Source organism: Haliaeetus albicilla, chromosome 24 (assembly GCF_947461875.1).
Source record: "Haliaeetus albicilla chromosome 24, bHalAlb1.1, whole genome shotgun sequence".
Classification (NCBI taxonomy): Eukaryota; Metazoa; Chordata; class Aves; order Accipitriformes; family Accipitridae; genus Haliaeetus; species Haliaeetus albicilla.
The window spans coordinates 7,530,512-7,553,207 of record NC_091506.1 but is presented as its reverse complement, the minus strand read 5'-3'; the positions used below and the strand labels follow the sequence as shown (position 1 = coordinate 7,553,207).

Genomic DNA, 22,696 nt, shown 5'->3' with positions numbered 1-22,696 from the left:
ATAAAGGCTTGTCATAGGTAGCAAATCAGGTGTTTCTGTATCCCATTTTCTCTGTCTTCTTTGCTCCTAGCTGCTCTGGTTATTCTTTATGCTTCCAGCAGGCTTTAGCCACATAGTTCCCATGCACAGTTTTCTTCGGTCTGTGAATGTAGACCAGCTGTCCCTATGTGAAAGTAAACTTGCATATCATGCACTAAACTAAGAAGAAGGAGAGAGAGCATTGTATAGATTACTAAACTATCAGGTTACACATGCTATGGGTGCTGGCAAGGGGGGTATTGCAGTAATTAGCAAGAAACAGATACTGCTTCCAAAACAGGCCTTACTGCCAGTTACTCAGGTGAACACATAATTTAGAACTCCTTTCTTAGTTCATAATGACTCAAAAAAAACCAGTAAAGAAATTATGGTGATTTTAATAAAAATACCAAACAACTCCTATTTTTTGGATGTAGGTAGCATCCACTGCTATAATGCATGCTTAATGTCCTTTCTCTTCCCAATTCTTCATTTATCCATTTTTTGTTTTAGGCACAGATTATCGATATAAACCAAAGGGGAGAAGGACTGTGCTATGGTGTATCAGATTTCAAGACAGACATTGTAATTCTCTACTAGGGTGAGTTAGTGTAGCGCTTCTCTGTCTCTTTAGCCCAAGCCTTACAGCTAAAACAATTTTGAATTCTTCTCAGAGCTCAGGAAAAGAAGGGGCATTTCAAATCTCATTCACTCTCTGCTACGCCAACCCTCAGAGGAGCACCATGGCTGATTACCACTGTGGCAGTTTGATCAGATTTAGGTTCTTTTGGGTGGGGCTAATGCTTCTGATCCCATCTCAAAGCCAGCTGGCCATGAAGAAAGGCAGCAGAACATAAATGTGGTGTGCTTCCGAAAAACCAGCCAAGTATACTGCTGTCCGTATTAGTTCAAGTTTTGGAATAACGTTGTAAGATACAGTCCCCTTGTATACGGCCCTGGAATTTCCAGGGTGCCTCTGTAACTTGCTTTGGAAATACTATATGTGTGTTCTTCATTGTGGGAATTTCAAATTACAGGGCTGTGTATTTGGCATGAAATTGTCGTGGGTTACCAGCGGTCTAGCCCAGCTCTCTTGCTTTCACCCTGCTGACAGGGGTGTGTAGTCTCCACTCAGATGACTGTAGCACCGTGGAGCTCATCCCTTCTGTATTATCTTCTATTCTGTTCTGTTCAGGCATTTTATTCAGCACTTGTAATCATCGTATCCAAGTACCTACTAACAGCACATAAGTGATTTATCATTTGTTTCAGGTTGTGTTTTAATCCATAGTTTTTATCTTTTAGACCTAACTGAGAAAAAGGACAATTTTTATTTCTGCTGTGGGGATATTGCAGAAATACAGGGCATCGGGGTTTTTTTTTTTTCCCCAACAAAATAGTTTTAACACCCCCCCCCAAATCAAAAGCCTCTGTTTAGGTTTGAGTCCAGAAACATCTTGTCAAAGATGCCTGCTTCTTATGGCTGGGTGGAAATGGTCAGCTCCCTCAGGGAACAGTGCTCCCTTGGAGACCCGTCTCAGGTGAAATGAGACTCAGTCCTCTTGGGTTTTATATTTCTGCACGTTGGCTGCGCTTCAGAGCCTCTGAGAATTACTCCAACGCAGCTGTACATGGAGAATGCTCTCTTTATAGACCAAATGTATTGTATGTCTGGAAAAAAAGGCTCTGGTAGCCAGTGAGGAGGGAAGGAACAGGCAGGACAGGAGGACAGAGGTCTCAAATGAGTAGGCTTGAAAAACAAGGGGGGTTTTGTTTGGTGTTTTTTTTTTTTTTTTTTTTTTTTTTTTTTTTTTTTTTAAGGAGAACAAACCTACTATCCTGGGAACCTTTTGTCTTTTTCACTAGACATGTCCAATTCTGAGATGAGACGCTTGGATGTTGCTAAGACTATATAACGTCAGGGTCAGGCTGACTTCACCCTGCGGACTGTGAGTGCCAGCAAGCCCTGCTCTTGCATGTGCAGCCTCTCTGGGAGGGCTGGCACAGACCGGGCTGCTCTGCTGGCCCAGGACCTGCAAGGAAGGATAAAAATCTTGGACAGACCATGCTCAAGGTGATGTTCTGTCTCTTCTGGCACTCAGTGCCAGGATTTCCCTCTTTGTCTCTGTGTTGGGCAAAACCTAAAACTCTTAGACTTTCTGCAGCTGTAGTGAGCCCACGTGGTTTTTTGTCACTGGCTTTAGTAATAAGATAATTTTCTCAAATCTGTAAGTCTCACAAATTAACAGGTGTTTTATAAAGAGAGATATTTGGTTGGACCTTCAGAGGCAATAGCTAGAGACAGGGAGCTGAGATACATGGGCAGATCTCTCTTGTGGGATTTTGTAATTACTGTGGTGGCATGTGATAGTGCTGTACGATGCTGAAGAAGCATAGGAATGCTTTGGTGGCTTCAGGAAAAGAGAATGGTTTGAGAGAAGCATACACACAGGCACATATTCACCCTGTGAAATAAGCAGGGCATCGTAGTAAAGAGAACGGGGAGAGTCCAGCCGTTCCCCTGTGAGGCTGAGCAGTTTCACAAGGTTGGTTGGGTCAGAACAGAAGTTCCCTATGTTGTTTCTAAATTGGTTTCTGCCCATACGATGGAGAGCAGGCTTCAGATTGGGCTTACACTTCCTTAGGTCCCTTGTTTTCTGTCCAGGTTCAGCTGTCACTGCAGGCACAAGGCACTTTTATTGAGAGGAACAGAGGCTGGGAAATCTGCTGGTGGACTGAACTGTAGATCTACATGAAGGCATTGGCACGTGTACTCGTTTGCTTGCTTCTCTTAGTTCCCCCCTCCAGAGAGCCCAACTTCTGGGGGCTGGTATAAGCAGTATAGGGTGTGAACAAGTCTGGTTTGAGGGTGGGCTCAGCCTCGCTTGTAGTTGTCAGTGCAGATATAGCTTTGAGACATACCTTGAAGCATGCTGTGCAAAAACTGCTTGGTGGGTTTCCGTGGAGAGTGAGGACTCTAATCTTGGTTGGAGCTCATTGCACCTGATTTTTGAAGTTAATAAGATGAAAAGTTTACTGAATTCTTCTGCCCAGGCAGCTGGGGTTCTCGGCAGTAATACGTGTTTATAACTCCACCATTGAAACAATAAACCACATGCCATTTCCCTCCTAAAATTTACAATCAAATCTGTTGCTGTTTAACAGGGTAAGTAGAAAATAGAGAAATGTAGCCAAACTGGGCCTAAAATGGCTCTTTCCCTGCTCTGTAGGTAGGTGACAGCTTTCCTTTTTTCCTGGAGAAGCAGTCCAGTGTTTCTTTTCTGCTGTGCTCAGCTGCATATAAGTCAAGAGTAAATGAAACCCAGGCCCAGCTTTAAACCCATTTCCTTGCAGGCAGAGTAGTAAGTGTTCTACCATACCTCACTCCCTCTTTGAGTAATGATCGGGCTGATTTAGGGATTAAGTCCTAATCGTTAAATAATGCTAACGCGTCTGCCATTTGCTTAGGTGCTGTATCAGGAAAACAGATTTCCATGGTGGCGTTTTGAGGCGTGATGTAACTTGCGGCCAATGCGGCGTGTGCATGCCATTAGCATAACGGCTGCATTTTTCTCACAAAAGAACAATGTACCCAACAGCTGTTCAGCAAACAGCCCTTGCTTTATTAGTGTCACAATAAGTGTCATTCACACAGTCTTGAAGCACAGTCGAAGGAATGCTATACGCCATCTGCACCAAAGAGGAAGAAACAAATGCAGTCCTTACTTACAGCACTGCAGACACGTTTGAGAAAGTCAGATGGTTTTGGATCATCAATGCAGCATTTAAAACGGCAGAAGTAAAACAGACTCATGCAGTCTTGTAGCTACAGAGCCAGATTGTGATGCTCTTGGTAATGCCTAGACCACAACCGGTTCTCTAGAGGTTGCTGAGCTTGCCAATGACATCTGGGGACGTTTGGTAGAATATAGAAGTACTCAATGTGAAGGGCTCACCATTTGATTCGGACGCTTGCTTCTTACTGAAGAACCTTAAAAGACTCATGTAATTTTTCCACGTAATTTATTCACACAAGCCTGCATGAAGCACAGATTTATTGGCAGGTAGTAGCAGTGCAGATACTCAAGGAAAGCCGTCCTAACTTCGAAGCGATTTTTCAGCAGTGCGTTTTCCTCCCCAGACACATCCATAGCCCTTCGTGCCATGGAAACTGAGTGTAGCTGGCATATTATGTTCTGCCCTGCCATGGGAACACTGTTTCGGAGACATTTTCTTTAACCAGGCTTTTAGCACATCCATTTTGATTTACATCCAAATGGGTCACAGACATCAATGCAGTATTATATGGGGAGAAAAAGGGAATGAAATGCTTTTAACATGAAAAATATGCTGTTGCATGTAGGCCAACTTTTGTTCTCTTTCTCTCAATTTATCTAGGATTTGAGTAGGTTTAGTTCTAGGGCCAAATTCAGTACTGGCATAAGTGAGCACAACTCCATTAGTGCAAATGGAGTCTCAATGTTTATGTCAACAGTGAACTTAGATCATTGAATTTTTCCCATGTTTGGGCTTGCATGTTTCCTGCAAGGTAATATACACATGTACTTGCGCATATGCTGCACATATGCACATAAAAATTCACTGGGGAGGACATTTGGCTCTATGCTCTGTGTCTGACTTTATGTATAGAAACTGCAATCAGCTCATGAATTTTTTTTGCTGCTTCTGTAGCTAATGTGCCATGCATCTGTAAGGACCAGCCGTGCAAAATGCCACCTTGCAAGTAAAATACCTAGTAGCAAAGGCAAACGTGAAAACTGCTTTTCTTCCCTCAGTCTGCAGGACTGTACATGCACACAATCCATGTGATTAATTTGGAGAGATTTTTCTCTCCTCTGTTATCATGAAGTTGAACACTGCCTTGAACAGAGGGGTATGTAGAAATACTACAGATGCTTATCATTGGAGTGAATTGTAATATTTACTCAGCTGCAGGCCTCAAGTTTAGTGTGTGCCATGAGGTCTGCTTGCTTCTTAGTGCCTGAAGAATAGCAAGGCCAAGGGGGAGATAGATGTCTCATTCTCTGCAATGCTTCCTGCAGCGTTTGGGGTGTTGGTCTGGTCATCAGGTTTGAGCGAGATGTGAGTGTTGCACTTTCCCAGGATCACCATAGCTTAGGTGTCCTGAATATAGACCAAGACCCAACTGCGTTGGGAGCACAAAGCTGACAGATGATTTCTGCTGCAAACTTTTACCACAAACGTACGGCAAAGGTGACAGGCATGCACAGCTAAGGAGTTGTGTGAACTAGTCAAAGGTTATTGGCCATCTGGAGGCCAGGTGTCCACAACGCGTGAGCAGCCCACATTTGAGGGCACCATGTACTTCCCCCCTGTATTTAAAGGCGGTGGTAATCTTTTCTTTTTGTTCGTTTGGTTTTTTAGATTGAAAGACCTTTGGTATATCCTAAGAGTGACTTTCCCAATGTGCCTTCTGCCCAGCAAAATGGGGTGTCCTTGTATTCTCAGTATCAAAAGAGTTAAATAACGTTTGTGGTGAGAAGTAGAGGACACTGGCCTATGGGAGTGTATGAAATGGGATCGTTAGGAAGAAACGTAAGGCCCTGCCCACATATAAAACTTGACCCTTCTCTGTGAACATTATCCCTGTGAATAATTGGAAATCTGCATTCAGGCTTCCCACTGTGTCCCATCCCTTGAGGACGCACCCGCTGTATTGCTTTACATGGTGCGGCAATGCACAGCGAGATTTACATATATATCACATAAAAGTGTTTACAAAAAAAATTAGCATGTGATTGAGCTGGGAAGCTGCAGAGGGCCCCAACTGTACGAGTTTCCATGCGCTTCAGCCAGAAGATTTATTTCCAATTTGTTATTCATAAGGGAAGAGCGAGAGATTGGGATGGGGTCCTTTGAAGTGGAAAACAAAGTCTTCTATTCAGCCTTCAGCTTAATAGAATACACATGACACAGGCTTGGCATGGCGGCCCGCTTTCATGTAATGTGCTCCTTGTCATTTTGCTTTCCTAGGCTGTGAATACTAGTGGGAATGGGCATTGCCCTGGAAAAGTCTCGTTATCTCCTGCAGCCTTCTGCGGGAGGAGAGCAGTGTAAGCAGGTAGGAGCCATTTGGTGATGGTGGTGGGGAAACCAGGCTGATCCAATTGTTGCAGTTGCGTTGCTTGTAATTCCCAGTTTGTTTCATATCGCAAGAGCGTGTGTAGAAAAAGCAGTGTCGTTGCAGGGCTTCTGCGGGCATTACGCAGGCGCTTCTGCCCTGTCTGGAGGCCCTGAGCAGGGAGCCGTGACCCGTGGGCTCTGAGCCTGCCTCTGACACCCGTCTTGTGCCTGACCCGAGCTCTCGCCCGTTATGCCCCCAAGCAGAAGGCTCTTCTGAATTTGTGCGGCATCCAGGATGGCGGAGCGTGATCTAGGCACTGTATCACTGCAAATAACCAGCAATTCCGTCCAAAGTCGGTGTTTTGGGGAGATGTATATGAATCCTGTGTTTCTTCCCAGGAACAAGGCCCTGGTTTTACAGTGATCTACAAGCCACTAAGAGCTTCTGTGCTTCGCCTTGTGTTACTGGTATTAAAACCATCCTTGGTGCAGCACAAAGGCGAGTGTTTTTGAAGAACTTACAAGCCCAGCTTACCACAAAGCCCTGTCAATTAGTTGGTCCATGGGCTGTGAGAGAAAACATGTGTGACCTTCAGCACATCAGCTTGGCCCGCAGCGTGAGTGTGGTTAGAAAGAATTTGGACCAGGGTCCTGCCAGTCCTCTTGGCCCTGTGACACTTGTTCCTCTCGGCTTTCTCTGGGATGATGTCCTCGCGCCCTGCTTCTCTCTCTCTTCTCTATGTTCAGGTTTGGAGCTCTGGGTGAATCACCAAAATCAGAGATGGAAAGAAATGCATGAAGTCATCTCATCCTGCCCTTGCCAACGCAGGATTATTCCCCACAGTACGGTCTTGAGTGCCTTCTCCAGTCTATTTTTGAGTGACTCAAAGGAGAGGGCTTTCCTCTCCTCCCCGGGGAGGCTGGCTCTGCTGTTAAGTCGACCTCACTGTTGGGGAATTCTCTTCCTGTTCTTCAGCCTCAATTCTCCTTTTCCCTAATTTAATTGAAGTGTTTCTGGCTCCACCCTTCTAAACAATTTTCCGTATTGCATGACTGTTGCAAATACCTGTTGTCAATTTGCAGGCGTAACGGATGGGAATTCATCACCGTTTGCCTTGCTTGGCAAGGGCTCTGTGCAGAACTGCACTGGGAAGCCAGGCTTTATCAGAAACTAGATTTCAGAGCTACATGCCAAGAATTAAGAATGACCTTTTCGTACTTCTTTGGACAATGCCATTAACATAAAACCCCATCATGACTGAGAATAGGCTGGGCTTCTGGCAAAGCCATGAATGTCTCTATTAATGTGCTAGTTTTCCTCTTAGTCCTCCAACAGATCTTCCATACTGTTTTTTGCATGACAGAAGTAACTGCTCCGAGTTCTCAGGTTTAGTTGTAGATGTATAGGCATTTGGAGAATGTTTAATGAAATCATACAGTAATTCTGTTTTTATCAAGTGGCGCCAGCGGTTAGATTTCTAAATGCTGCCTTGCAATTTGAGGTTTCTTAAGCACCTGAAGTGTTTTGAAAATGGGTTTTGAAGATGGGATTTATGCTTTGACAATACCTAGACGCTTTGGAAGGTAGCACCTTTTGTCTTAGGGGGCATGTGTCCTTCATCCAGCAGGACTGAGTTGCAAGAAAACTGTGTGTCCAAAGAGTTTAAGTTATTCCAGAAAAGCATATTATGGGTTTGAAGAATTATGAATCCCTATTTATTTATTTATGAGATGAAAATCAGTTTCTGCTGTGGGTGACAGCAGAATAGAAGCCCATACTGAAAACACCAGGAAAAGAATGGCTAGCATTAAAGAGACTGAAATCCCTTTAGTGCTTTCGTACAGCAGAGCTGCTGCTATTTAGCTATGGCAGGATACCAAACAACATTGTGGCTGGCCATTGTTGCTTGAACAGTTTGATTTTTAAAACATTCAACTGAAATATAACCACCAGCCAAGTTGGAAGAAGCGAGTCACAAGGACAGCATGTTAAATGAAGAGTCAGCAAATGAGGGAAACGAGTTCTCATGCCCCAGTGGAAAGTGGCTGTATTGCAGACCAGGAGCCCGAGAGCAGTATCTCAGCCTAGCACAGCTATCGAGTTGCTTTTAGGAAAATTTTATAGTATAGAAGTAATACGGCTTTGAAAAGAATGAGATAGTGTCACAGCTATAAAATAAAATTACTGATTTCTCTGCGGTAGGCCTCAGAAGGGTCATGGATCCCATCCCTTTTTGCTCAGCAGAGATCCTCACATCATAAACCAGAAACTTCTCATCCGGAGAATTTCCAGTGTTAGGCATTTCAGGAGCTGGGAAAGGGGTGATGGAGCGGAGTGAAGGAGGAGAGAACAAAGTGACCGTAGCTGGCGTAATAAAAACCATCCCAGCACGCAGTGGCCTTTGTTGTTGATACCGATCAGATTCATCAAATTGTTTGACGTGATTCTTGATAGGTGTTTTTTAGAAGGCATCATTCTTGTTGGTGTTTTTAAATGTGCATGTTTAAATGATGCTGTGAGTTAATGGATTGGAGCATGGTGTGTGGGAGCAGTGGGGAGGAGAAGGGTGTGTGGTCCCTAAATGACGCCAAGTGAAAAACAGAGACACACCTGCTTTGGGATATAATGGGAGTGATAAGAGTAATTTCTTAACGATGGGGTTTTTTGGGGTGTGCGAGGGGAAGGGTTGGTTTAAGAAATTTAGGGGAGCAAACAGGACTTCTATCTTGCTGTGCTGGGGACTGTTCATTTTAAATGGGAGTGTTTGCTACATCTGGGCTGAACTGATATTGGTTCTTGCATACCGCCCCCCCACTCAGTGTTTTGCTTTGCGCTGTTTTATCTGCCAAAAAGAAAATAAATTCACAAAATATTTGCAAAGTTGCATGGCCACAGGCTTAAATACATACATATGAAATCCCTGAAAGCAATTTGCTTCAAGCCTTCCTCAGTTCCAGACATCTTTCTCACTCCATCTGCTCGTTCAAGTACACAAGTTCCTTGGGAAAAATCACTTATTACATCACTGAAAAATGCCACAAAAATAGCTTTTCACTTAAGTTCCCATCCTCGGAGTTAACTCACATGGGGATCAGATAGATTCAAACATTTAATAACTTTTTATTTTCCTTTCTCTTTAAACACAGGATCTCTGGTCATGGAAGCAGGGTCACGTGGTGGATTCTTGGCAGTCAGCAGTCTGTGGAGCTTTTGCAGGTGCAAAGGATTATATGTTATACTGGGAAAGACTAAAGAAGAAAGGGAAAAATGTGCAAATCTATTAAGTATAGCAGAACAACATTCCTTTGTAATTCAAGTTTGTTTAGAAGAAAACGGATCCAGTTGTTGTTTGGAAATAGGGAAGTCAGCAAAGGAAGAGAAGAAAAAAAAAAAAAAGACTCAAACAGGGTGTCTGTTTGAAAGACAACCAATTTGTTTTTGACAAATTTCTGTTATTTAAAAACCAGGGGCCTGTCAGTCAGGCTTTGCGATTATTTCAAAGTTGATTTGTAAAATCCTCATCCAGGAGAAACTTTTGCTTGGGTGGGGGTTTGTGCAGCTGTCTGCTCTGAGCACTTCCCCAGGGGCTGAAGTGATTGCAGCGAGAGGCCATGATTCACCATTCATGTGACAGCTCTGACAGCCATGTAGATTAACTGGAGTCAGGAGAGCAGAGGCTAGCACTGCACAGCCTGGAGGCAAAAGCCTTCCGCAGCAAAGAAAAAAACAGAGGACGAAACATCTGGGCAATCTCCAGACACTAGAACAAGAATAAAGAGTGGCAGAATACAATACTGCAGTATTTATTACCAAACAAGCCAGAAGTTAATTGAATTCTTCAGTAGGCTTCTTGCTTGATTTTAGCCTACTGTAGTTGTTTCAAAAAAAAAAAAAAAGGAGAAAAAATCAGTTAATGACTCATCAGTATAGCTGACAAGTTTGAGGGAGGAGAGACTCAACTGTCTTAATAGAAAAAACAGATTAGTAGTTAAGAGATGGATAGCCAGAGCTTTTCCCCAAGGACCTAAAATACATTTAGAGATTCCAAACCAGTAACAGAATATGTGGAAAAAATAAATCCTGTTTAAAGAGAAATTATAGCATTTCTTGAAATAGAGATTATCAAAAGCAAAGCTTGTTCTTTGATGACTTACAAAATCAGACCCATTACATCGTATGTAATTTTTTTAAAATAAGCTGTGTTAGGGGAATTGAAGTATTAATAGCAGCAGAATTCCAGCAGAGACTGAGGCTTCATTTTGACGGGCGCTGTAACTGCATGACTGAGAGAAGGGAGCATGGCTGTAGCTGCACACAGTTTAGTAGATCAGGCACGTGAGCTGTGAGAGAATGGTTTAGGTAGAATTGATTCCATTTTGGGGCAGAGGGGATATTTTAGATGATCTCTTGTGGTTTTGTCTAGCTGTATTTTCTATGTTTATGTGATGGGAAGGGAATTTTATTCTGCTTAAAATTCAGTCTACTGTTGGATTTTACACTGACTTCATCAAATCGGCACAAACGAAATCAGAGCGATTGAAGCAGATCGTTCATTTTTGTTCTGAAACAAAACAAGCTATCAGACTAAAAATGCTTTAAAATGCAATCTGTACGTCTGCAGGTGTGATAGGGGATCATTAATTTAGCTCTGTTGATTTCTTTACAGTCAGATTGATACAAAAACTGTGTTCAGGCACGTTCAGAGAGCTGGAAAGGTTATCTGATTTACCCAAGGCCTTGCCGAGTAATTTCCTGAAGTCCAATTTGGTGCCTCAATTGGAAATCTAGCCCAATGCCTCCACTTCCTTCTCTGTATGTCTTGATTCTGACCAGTTGTACTTGGACTTGCTGCTATTTGATGGATGTTCAGTAGCGTCCACTCACTTTCCAGCAGAAATATGGCAGAAGGAGCTTCCAGAGGCACGGCTGTGCGTGAACGCTGCCCTGCCTTTTGGCGGAGGCTGGGGAGACCTAACGCTTTGTGCTGGAGGAGACACTGTGTCCCCTGCGGAGCAGCACGGAGACTTCCAGGTTTGAGGTGGTGGCAGATGAGACAGTTCAGCCTCTCTGTCTTCATAGGCTCCATTCCCCAAGCGCAAGTCTTTGCAGAGCTGGAGTGCTATTTTCCAGATAGCGTTGCAACTGATGATATATATATTCTCTGTGTTATCCTTCCAGCTTTGCTTCCTCCAGCCTCGTTTTCCTTCTCTGTTCTTTGTTTCTGTATTCTTTCCTTTTCACCAGCAGTATTTTAAACTTCCCTTCTCATGTGTCCTTTGAGGACCTGCTTCAAAACTCATGAGGTTTAATTCTCTTTGGATCAGAACCTTCCCCTCTGTCTCCATTGCCTCCCTCTGCAGACGTGCAACAGGCAGGCCCTGTACTGATCTAATCTGGTACTGTATCCATTCTATTTCACTGAAAATATTTAGCCTTCTTGCTGAATGGAGGCAGTGGAAAAATAATTTCCTGCTTTCTGAATTCCACAGTTAAAAATTATTAACTACCTACATATAGCTTCAAACGAAGGAAGAAAAAACAGACCAAACTCTCTATCCGTTTCTTTCCACCCCAAAACAAAAAAACCAAAACCTCACCAGTACCCTATGAATAAAATGAGATGGCTGTGTGCATCCAAGTGGTTTAAAATTGTCATGTTATAAACGTTAAAAGGAGATTATCCAAAAACAACCTTTAAACACAGAGATGCTGTCAAATGCCACCATGGTAGTAGTGAGATGGCGAAATCACACAGACATGCTTTTCTCCTGTGTTCTTTGCTTGAATTCAATACTTTCTAAAGACATGTTAGAGGTCCTGAGGGGCAGGGTAATAAGCTTAAACAAACTGAAAGTAAAGTCCTGTTTGGCTTCCCTTTATGGCACACACACGTATATATGTGTGTATGTGTCTGTGTGCATTGGTTAGTTCCTAGCTAAATCGTAATTGATTATTTGGCGAAGACAGAACAAAGAGCAACAATATATTGAATTCCATCCCCAGTGCCTGTGAAATGGCAGCGATTTCAGCCAAAGTGCTGTAAGGGGCCCGACTCTTCCTTGTTGAGCGCACATGTAAGATGTATGTGTGCGATCCGTGGGCTTTTTTTGTAATGGGCATGAGCATAAATGTCAGAGATTTGGAATCCTCTCTGTCTCATCTGTTAATAATTTAATCCCTGGAGGCCTTGTCCAGCCTTATCATCATCTCTGGTGTCTTAACTAGAGGAGATTTTTGGAGCAATTGGGGAGTGAGGGAAGGTGATATCTGAGCAGTCGGTGGGGAGGAACCCAAGGGTAGACCTACATGATATTTTAAGCCTGAGGATGCATTTGAACCAAACCTTGCCTCATGTCTGAGCTGTTTGGACACCAGCGCAGATTTGGGCACGGGCTTCGGCAGGCTGGAGGCAGAGGAGTGATGCATGTCCTCGTGCTGTGGGCAGGCCAGGCATGAGTGTGGTTGTACTCCATGCTTGAGTCTTCTCTGGGCTTAGGCTGGCTGGCTGGACCACTGCCCCCCAGCCTGCACTGTACCAGGGCAGGCTGTCCCAGAAAAGCTTCTGGGTGGGTTTCGTGTGTACTCCGTGGAAGTGGGCTGGTGGCAGAGAAATCCTGCCATCGGGTATTAGCTGTTGGGAAAGCAAAGTACTGCCCTGGAGCAGCGAGGTGATCTTCAGCTTGTCAAAGAACCTGAGTGTCCATTTAATGGGATTGAAAATTGCCTGTGTTAAAGACGCCTTCTTTCTCCCTACTGTAAAAAAAGTGTGGCTTAATATTAATAATTAATGCTCTGTGGTGACAAAGTCACCGAGAATGGAGGTGCAAGTCCAGTGAATAATAAAGCGCTAACAAGAGCTTTTTGCACATTAACAGGGAAGACTTCCCATCACTTTTGTTTTGATCTAATCAGCTTTGACAAGATTACACACTGTGCCTAAAAGCCTCCTTAACTCTATAGCTCTGAATAAATTTTTGAGTAGTTCTCAAGATTTCCCTGCAGTGTCTCCTTGGACCAGGCTTCTAACCCTGAATTGGTTAAATTGCTGGAGGAGCAGTGCTTTGCCTCTTGGTATTTCTGCTGAAATCTGAACAAGTTCTTGGGTCACTTTGCTCTACCATTGACATGTGGTGTTCCCACAGTGATAAAGGATGAGAATAAAATTTCTCTTAAAAAATTTAACATAGTATCAATAAAACAAAAGTTCAATAAGAACCGATTGATTGAAGAGTTCTGAAAAAGACTCATTTGTGAACTTGGAAATCAGTCAGTGTAAGAGGATGCCGTGAGGTTTAGTGTTGGACCTGTGCGACTCAGTTTTTCAACCCGGATTTGGGATTCAATCCTGAACCAGTCCTGGGTAACCTGCAGATGTCAGTACAGAAAATAGTAATGAAGACAGGCAATAGTACAGCTCAACCTGGATTTTTTCCTTTTCCTAAGGTGGGCTAATTCAAAAAAAGATATTAGTCAAGCACAGGTTCCTATCTCTTGAAATGAGCTTGACCTACCGAACTGGGTTGGTGTTGCAGAAGAGAGTGCCAGGGGTCTGGCCAGATGACAGAAACGCTGAATCAGGAGGAGCCCCTGTGACAGCCAGAAGGGTTCCCTGGACCCTTTAGAAAGGGTGGGAAGAAATTAAAATGGTACAGAAAAACAAGATACGGAGACTGAAGAAGAACTTGTCTTCCTCCCTTCATAGGATCTTATCTGAGCACTGTGTCAAAGAACCCATGAAACATTTTCGCATAGCAGCAGCAGCAGCAGAAAATTCTGCAGGCAGCTACCTTACTGCAAGGATGTAGGGTTATGTATTGTTCTCAGGTGAAGTATTTCACTCTGTTCTGATGCTTCTCGGTTTTTATTTGCATATGACAGCTAAAAAGGGTAGGAAATGCCAGCAGGGGAATATCTTAAGTCTTCAAGACTTTTTATTCTTATCGCCAAATAAAGGTAAATCATTCTCTGCAGGTGTCTGTCACTAGCGCTTCCGTCAAGAACAGGTCACTGGAAAGTGTGGGTAGCAGAGGGATTTTCTGTTTAACACCCTGAGCTTGGTAAAGTTTAGCTGCTTAGCTGACGTATGAGTGCACAGTGTCCATTGTAACTTCTCGGGAGATAGGTGATGAATTTTCTGCTACTCTGTCAAGTTTTATTTTCCCAATAGAGCAGTTTGTCACTCTGCTAGAAGTATTAACAAGCCAAGAGCCTTCTCCCATGTGAAAATCCATCTTGATGCCTACTTGCTGAGCCCAAGTCATCGCCAGATCCTTCTAGGGCAAGGGGGAAAGGAGTCTTTTCCAGGGGTGAGTTGGTGCGTCTGTTTGTCTGGGTGCAGACTGCCTGCAAAGGTGCCTTTTTCACTGTCACCTCTGCAGAGAAGCTGTAATGGTTAAGAGTGTAAGTCTGGATGTGTCTGGGCCTTTCTGGCCCACCTGATACTTTGATGCCTGCTTTTCCTGCTTGCTGACTAGTTGAGCAGACTTCAGCCTTATGTGGCAGCTCTTGGAGAATTCAGTGACAGCAGGAATAGACTAAAGGAGTGATTTAAAGATCTGTTGGGCCTTACTGTGTATGAAACAATGTGGTGCACAGCCTCCTACTTTGAAAGAGTAGACTCTGGCTGTATTAGTTTTCATCACTTGTATTAATCTGGAAACAGTCATTCGTTAAGTTCCTTTACCCAGCTAGAGTAGTAGGTAGAACTGAGCAGTACCTTGCTAGTGCTGTAGTCTATTCTTGTGTGCCTGTGTCCTAATATTGAAGAGGTCACTCTAAAATTGCCTTGGATGTTTAGGGTTAAGGCTGGAGGAAATTCATGTTGTCAGACTCACTGCCTTCAATAAAATGTAGTTCCCAACAAATGCTAACTTTAATCTCATGTTTTTGTCAAGCATATACAAACTTGCATTTATTTTAGCCACTATCCTGCTGCTTGTTGTGCTTATGAAGCATTTTATTGTTGCTGTTGTCATTCTAAATTGATTGGTAAATCTTCCCAGTGATGGAAAAAAAAACATTGAAATGTTAATAACGAGTCTGAAAGATCCAGATGTTAGCTGGGGAAAAAAATGAAAACCAATCAGCTTCGATTAAACCTTTCAGATAAGAATTTGGGAACATCTATCAGGATAAATTGTGTTTGTCCTAATCACTCTATCAGCCAAGGTTGAAGCTTCTGCCAATACAAAACTGTTAGGAACAAATGTATAAAAAAATCACTGGGATCTGTTAAGGGAAATAAGTTAGTCTGACTAAAGTGTTACTGTCAGCTCTACAGCTGAGTGATGCATTGAGATTTTTTGCTTGATACAGGCCTGACAGCCATGTGGTTCACTATTTAATTTTATCTTTGTCTGTGGGCAAAGGAAGGGCTTCTACATCCAGACTTGTAAAGCCACTATTTTCCATGGAGATTATTTTTACTGTTCTAAAAATACATCGCTGACATGAGTACCAAAGTTTCTATCCAGACCATTCTCTCAAAGCCTTTGGGTCACTTACTCAAAAACTGGCTCACAATTAAAAGATTTTTGACCTTAAAGAAAGTCCAAGAATGGGCTGGAATTTAGTTTAACTTGCTCATAGTTTCTGCTTTGGCTTCTTGAATACAACCCATTTTTCTGCTTTTCAGTGAGATATCACTGCTAGAAAGCTTCCAGCAGAGTGAACTGGATGGGCCAACCTTACGTGAGCAGAAGCTGCTCCTAAACCAGGTGTTTTGGGCTGTTTGCTAACTTGGCTTGCCTGCTATTCTTGTTTGAGATCCAGGGGACTGCACATGTGCCTTACTGCATCTCCTGAACTGTCATGGGACATTCCTTAATTAACTGTAAGAAGTTAACGTAGGGTGCCAGCTGGCCCAACCTCCTTTCCAACATAAAGCAGGGTTTTAACAGGTTAAAGCTAAGGTGGTTGAGAGAGAGAGATGCAGCTAAAAACACAAGCCAGTGGGGAAGACGGATTTTTTCATTACTTTACAGATTTTAGAAGAAATGCTTTTCCTCTCTACCATCTCAAGAAGAGAGATCAATTTTTCTACATTCCATAAAACTTGGAACAGAAAATAGATTATTTTTAGCTTATTCCCTGGGTACTGTGTAGGCTTCAGTCTTTGGAGTCACTTTGTTCCCTGCTGTAGCAGATACAGGATTTATACAAGCTCCAGTGAAAAAAACAGGAGCAAGAAGGAGGAGAGATTTCAGAACAAGTCCTTTTCTCTTTTCTTCCCCCCTTTCTTCCTTCACTTACTGCTGAGCTGCTTCTATTTAAAAGTTTCCTTCACTTTGGCTCTTCCTCAGCATGGATTACTTGCTTGAAATATTGTGAACAGAGGAGGGAGAGAGAGATTGGAGTTAATTTTAGGATGGGGAAATAAGGCAAAGAGAATAAGATCCTGGGAGAAAAAGCAGCAAAGCTGGTCCCTAGATAGCACAAGAGGCCAGGCTGCAGCCACGGGGTTGGAGTATGGAGACAGACATACACGCATGTTTGGGTGAGACATGCAGATGGATAAGCTGAAGATTTCTGGCTTTCAGGAGGAAAGCCCCAGCTGAGCTGGCTGCTCCAAGTGAAAGTAATGAGCTCCAAGGGTGAAGTTTGAGAGTGATTAGAGAAAATAAAAATGCCTTTGAGGGGAAGATGGCACTTGCGGCACCAGACTTCTGACAGTTTCCAAAGACCCTTGGGCAGCTTCATATTGTTATTATCCTAAATGGAGCTGATTTAATTCGTTGGAGATGAGGTCCGTCCCAAACGCTGGCTTGTCTTTTTTTCCTTGAAACAGTCTCAGGTCTAACAGTTGAAGTCCAGATGCAGTCTGTCTGTACCTTGTGGATAGCTTTGCCCCTGAAGCATGTGTGTTTCAGATGCAGGGCATCTTTCTTCTCTTTCTGTCTTTCTAGCATCTGAATGGTCAGACTTTAATTCTCAAGGCAGAACACAGTGTGACTGGCTTATTTTCCTGTCTCTGCAAATGAGCAAGCAGGTTCTTCCTTTCAGACCTGTCTGTAGATGTTGGAAGTGGAATCCGTTATCCTTATGACCTTTGTATGTTCATATATGCACAGAATCCAAAACAAAAGGACAGTGATCTCAATGGGCATGTTTGGATTTACAGTTAACTAGTATAGAGCTGTTTCCTTAAGTCAACACATAGGAATAAAACACTCTGTGTACAGACCTTCGACAGACGTACCTGGACTCTGACGTGAGGAAACATGCTGTAGGCATTAATAATGGAGCAGTGTTGATCACAGCCATGGGAGTTATAGGCAGTGTGGCATTCATACTCACCCAACAATGTCTCACTTGTGTTTGGTATTTTAATTTGCTCAGGTGGATTTGCAGCTGCAGTCACCACACCTCTCGATGTAGCGAAGACAAGAATTATGTTGGCAAAGGTAAGAGCGAAGGAGGCCAGCAGACACGCAGGTGAATGGCTTGGGTAGTTCCAGAGTTTCTGTATGGTCATTACAGAATGAAATCCAGCACCTATTAATAATGATTTCTGCTCCTGTCCTCAAAGGCAGGATTAGATGTGAAGAGGTACTGCATGCAGAACTAATGAAATTGTTGTGTTCATTTCCTTGCATTGCTCTTCTGGTCCTTTCCCAAAGGAGCTCTCTGAGAAGGGCTTGTGCTTGTGCTAGACTTCCAGAGTCTCATGCGGTGTCTTTAGGAGAATATCCTTGTAAAGTCAGACACCCAAAGTTAAACTGCTCATCAGGGATTTATTCCTCTGTTGGTTTGATGAGCTTGAGTGTGTGTATGTGTGTTTTTTCTGAGGAGGGCTTGGCACTGGATTTTCTGTCCTAAAATTTTAAGCTATAGAGATTGTGATGGCTTACATCTGCCAACCAGGGCAGAAGAAAGATTGCTGGTCAGATTGGTAAGTTTAGTAAGTAGTTAAATTGCTAGTAAGTCTAGTGTTCCCATCATCATCTCATTGACGCAGAGCTAAGCAGCCACATAGCTAAAAAGACCTCAGCAGGTGGATATTCCTAAAGCCTTTCCCTGCGCTGCAAAGAGCTGTTGTGTTGGTGAAGGTCAGGCATCCTGGAGTTTCTCTGGGTGGTTTTTACCCTATTGCTCATGTCCCTCAGTACAGGGGTGTTTCTTGTTGATGACATGCACCTTCCCAGTCGAGTCACACACATCTGTGCTCGCCATTTAGCTATGTTGTGTGTATCTCATTGTTGGGTGTTGTACCTGCTGCAGCTCTTTGCCTTTGGATAGTGTGGGTGATAAAATGGTAAGAACTGGGTTTCATTTATATCTGCTGCTGTCCTGAGCAACCAGGTCAACACTGGTGAGGGAATGATGGTGCTTTGAGGTGTTCTGAGACCATTCAAGCAGCATCTTTATATTAGTCATCTCACACTAACTAGATCACCCATGTAATGTAATTGTCTGTAGTCCTGCTGTTTGTCCTCTGTTTTGCACTCAAGGCAATTTTCACATGCAGTACACTACTCATGTTGGGTTTTTTTAAAGTAAATCTCAAGGCTGCTGTCCTCTTGCAGTGAGCAGCGGAGTCCCTTGTTGGTGCATTCAGAGTGTGTTTTTATTAACGTCTTACTCCAGTGTCAGCTGCTGGACGCAGAACTGAGTGTAGTGCAGAAGGGACTGGATACCCAGTTCTAAACTAACCAGCTCTGTGACCTTGGAGTGATCATTGTGTTCTTCTGTGCCTCAGTTTCCCTTTCTGCCCTTTGCCTCATTCCTGGAGACAAGGACCTTTTGCCTGTGTTTGGAGTAAGGAGGTCATTAGGATGTCTGCAATTCCTGTAATGTAGCACTAACTAGGGACAGGGAGCTCAGGAAATAACTAAACGTCTCTGCCAATGGTTTACAGTCTTTCTCTTTCTGTGCTGCAGGCTGGTTCCAGCAACGCTAGTGGAAATGTTCTGACCGCCCTCGGTGGCATCTGGAGGACACAAGGCCTGTCGGGGTAAGGACATGCTACATCTCAGATGTCGTATCTCTGTGTGTGTCAGGGGGCGGGAGAAGACAGGCTGGTCTGCTTATATTTAAATACTGTCATACAGAAAAGGCTTTTAATTGCTCTACACGTGGCCAGGGAGCAGCTGTCAGGTAGCTAAGAACAAGTCCCTCCAGGGGCATCTGGTGTCCTCGCCTTAGTGCTAGCTGGGAGCAATGTCCAGGGAAGAGCACGGAAACCGGGCATTATTCAGAGTATATCCCTGGTAGAATCTCTAAGCTTAGTTCCAGGCTTCGGAGGCGAGGGTGGCTTTGTGTTTAATAACCTGTGATGGACTTTTCTGCATGAATGTGTGCCTTTGTGTTTTGTATCCATTTAAACTTCAGGCATACGCATCTTGTGGCAGTGAGTACTACAGTTTCATCTTGAGGTGTGTGAATCACCCCTCAGATGTCAGGGAAGGCCAACATAGGAGCCACGTGTCCCTTATGGAATGTCTTTTCCTCCTGGCAATTTCCTACCAATTTGAAAACACCAGCAAGGTCTCCTCCGTTCCTTTATATTCACTGTTCTTACGGTGAAGCGTGATGGGAGCAGGTGATGCCAGTGTGGTGCTGGCAGTAGGGGCAAGCTGAAGCAGAAGGAAGGGAGCCATGTGCTCCCTGACTTGTGCTTTGAGCCCCCTGTCAGGTCTGGGCTTGAGCACATGCCTGCTTGGATTTCTCCAGTGAGGCAGTCATTGCAAAAATGCAAGTTTTCTGAGACAGGCTTGAGTGCAAAGAATAAGTCTGAGCAGCTGCAGAGCAGCTCTCTGGTGGCTTTCCTGCTGTGGCTGGGGCGTAGAAATATTCTGGGCTTTTCTTCTGACCAGCTGCGGAAGTCTGGGGTGATGTCGATCCAGTCTCTTTACTGCCTCACTTTTCCCAGTCCTGAGACAGAGCATTGCTCTTCTGACCTTGGAGCGGTGTTGTGGACAAAAAATCCTCTGCTAGCGTTTGTAGAACATTTTGAGGTGTCACGAGCTTATAAATTCTTACTGATTTTTACAGACACCTGCTTTATTTATGCTACCGTGCTCTGTTTGAGTGCATGACTCATACCAGTTATTGCCCACTCATAGTGAATATATGTCTTAACTCCTCCAGTCCATAAGGTTCAGGTTGTGCTTCCTTCGGTAGGGCTCATGTCCCACCTGCCCTTGGCCTGGAAGAGAAAGGGGGGTTTTTTTGGAAGCTTTACTTTGGGCTTTTCACTGTAATTTCTCATAGGTTTTTAATCCGCTTGATGTGGCCGATACTTTCAGGGTGCTGTTTTAACATTTGTAAACTGTTGCTCGAAGCAGCATGCACATCGTAGCTTTGCGGGAGACGGTTTTCTCTTAACATCTGATCTCTGCTCGCTCAACTAATAAAAGTTCAATCCTCTTTCTACACATGTGGGAAATAATTCAAAACAAATTGCAGGAAGTTCCTGAACACCGATTCCAGGAAGACGTCCAGCTGTGCCCCCCGGCAGTGCTCAGAGATGGGTTGTCTCAGGTTTGCTCTTTGAGGTGACGAGGTGATGTGGCGGTGGATGATGATTTTGGGTCCTGCATGGCGTGGTGGACTCTAGGGCATGTTTTGAGAGGGACTGGGAGAAGTGAGGCCACGTCTGCTGCTGATGGCAGTTGAGCTTTGAAGGGCGCGAAGAGGCATGGATTTGGCTGGGGAAACCTCCCCCTTTCCCCAGCCAACAGCAGAAAATAAAAATGTATGTTTGTGTTCTTTTTGGGGTGTTTCAGCAGTGCCCTTTTCTAAACAACCCAGAATTAAACTCTGCCTAAAGATAGTACCCATGGACTAGGACCAAAAGGAACACAATTCAGTTGAAATCAAAACAATAAGCAATCTGGAGAAAAAGTAACATGTAAAGGAGGCCAAGCTGCGTCAGCTGCAAGGAAAAGGAAGAAAGTCTTGGGAAAAATAAACGCAGAGGCTGCCATGCCTGCTGCCAATTATAAATCTATTAATCAAAAACAATAAAAATGTCGGGCTTTTTTGGCCAGTTGCAACATGAAATGATTTATGGCTCCTCTAATAAATCTCATACTTGAAGAGGAGGAATTCTGAGGGCAGAAAGACGCGTTGCTTATTGCCACCTTATTAAAACCAGAGCACAGGGCTGAGCTTCCTGGTCTGCACCTAGTAAATCCCTTTGCTTCACGCCAAGAAATTTCACATCCCTTTCTGTCCGGGGAGAGCCAGACCTGCAGCGGGAGGTAGGGTAGGGATGGGGTGAGCGGATCCGTGCGCCTCTTTGCTCTTGCCAGCAGGGTAGGTGAGCCATTCGCATGAAAGCAGGTTTACATCTTGTCTGACTGCTTTTCACGCAAGGAGGTGGTGGTGGTTGAAAGCCTGGCTGAAGCTTCATAGCTCATTGGTGAGAAAGACAAGGGTTATTTGGCTGATAAATCTGGTGAGATACCTTGTCCCAGCTCATATGTAGCTGGGGACAGAGCTGGTGGTTTGCAGCAGGTATCCCGTTCCTCGGATGAGCTTCCCAGTCGGGGTGGACATGGCATGGCAGGCACTAACCACACCACTCTCTGGAGCGAGTGGCGAAAGCAGCCCCTGCACCCAGGGCGTGCTGCTTTGTGAAACACAAGCTTGCCCGTGGGAGTGAGCTCAGTGCAAAGCCGTAGTCAGATAAAAAGCATTGTTTTTTCTTGGCGTGGCCACCTCTTTGGTCCAGAGTGTAATACAGAGGTTTTATGGCCGAGCACACGGTGCCTTTTTCAGCGCTGGCCCCTCTGTGCTGTGTCCAGGTCCTGCAGTGCCTTTTCCAAAGGGTAATGTCAGGGGTCCCGGTTAGTCTCTGTTGAGAAAGAATTTGCTTTGCGTTGCCAAGTAGTCGCCCAAAAACTTCACCTCTGCTGCTGGAACCACAGGACTAGGTGTATGGCTGGGCTGGGAACCCTGAAGCGAAGACCTGCACCCCAGAGGGCATGCCCACGGCTGGGGAGGGCACGCGGTGCGGGTTTAACACCTGCAGGTGCCAGGCCTTGCCCTGGGATTTAAACGTGATTCCCAGATTTGTGACTCCTGCTGAGCCATTCCTGGCACGGCTGGGGAGAGCACGATGTGTCTGTACCAGAAAGCCTGCGTTTGGTTTTTGCCGGTCACTGACATGCTGTGCATCGATTGCAGCTGTCGGTGATGAGAAGGTGAGGGTGAAGCCCTCCAGCCCTTGGTGCTGGATCCGACCAGTAACTGGGAAAGTTGCTTAAGCAAAAGGGAAGACCCAGGCAAGGAGAGAGGAGTGGCAGGGTGCCAGGTGAAATCTGTGTGAACAGATAGCAAATACTAATAGGCAGCACACCTGTGCCCACCAGAGGGGTTTCTGATGGGAGCTGCAGAAAAAAACCCAATTTATCTCATCTGCTGATGAGGGCAGGTGTGGGGGGAGCAGTTTGGATCAGGCCTGCAGCAGAGCTCAGCTCTCTGGATTTGGGGCAGCCCTGGAGCTGCTCAGCTCTGCTCCTGCTGTAGAAAGGAGTCCATGGAGGAAGCGTGGATTGGAGAGGCCACGGATGGCAGGTGGGAAGGGGAAACTGGGGCGAGCAGGGCCAGGATTCTTGGAAGTGATGG

At 44.5% G+C, this 22,696-nt stretch overlaps 1 protein-coding gene across 6 annotated transcripts in view; it reads left to right on the top strand.

Moving 5' to 3' along the window:
• The window catches only part of SLC25A26 (solute carrier family 25 member 26), an 88,924-nt gene that overhangs the window by 64,462 nt on the left and 1,766 nt on the right, over positions 1 to 22,696 (top strand). For 4 of the 6 annotated variants that reach the window (XM_069811904.1, XM_069811901.1, XM_069811907.1 and 1 more), the window contains 2 exons: positions 9,271 to 9,340; positions 17,462 to 17,526. In XM_069811904.1, coding sequence (XP_069668005.1) covers positions 9,271 to 9,340; positions 17,462 to 17,526 — 135 coding nt within the window. Of the gene's footprint in view, positions 1 to 9,270; positions 9,341 to 17,461; positions 17,527 to 19,002; positions 19,077 to 20,530; positions 20,606 to 22,696 lie in introns of all 6 variants that reach the window. The other 2 variants (XM_069811902.1, XM_069811906.1) reach the window with 2 other exon arrangements.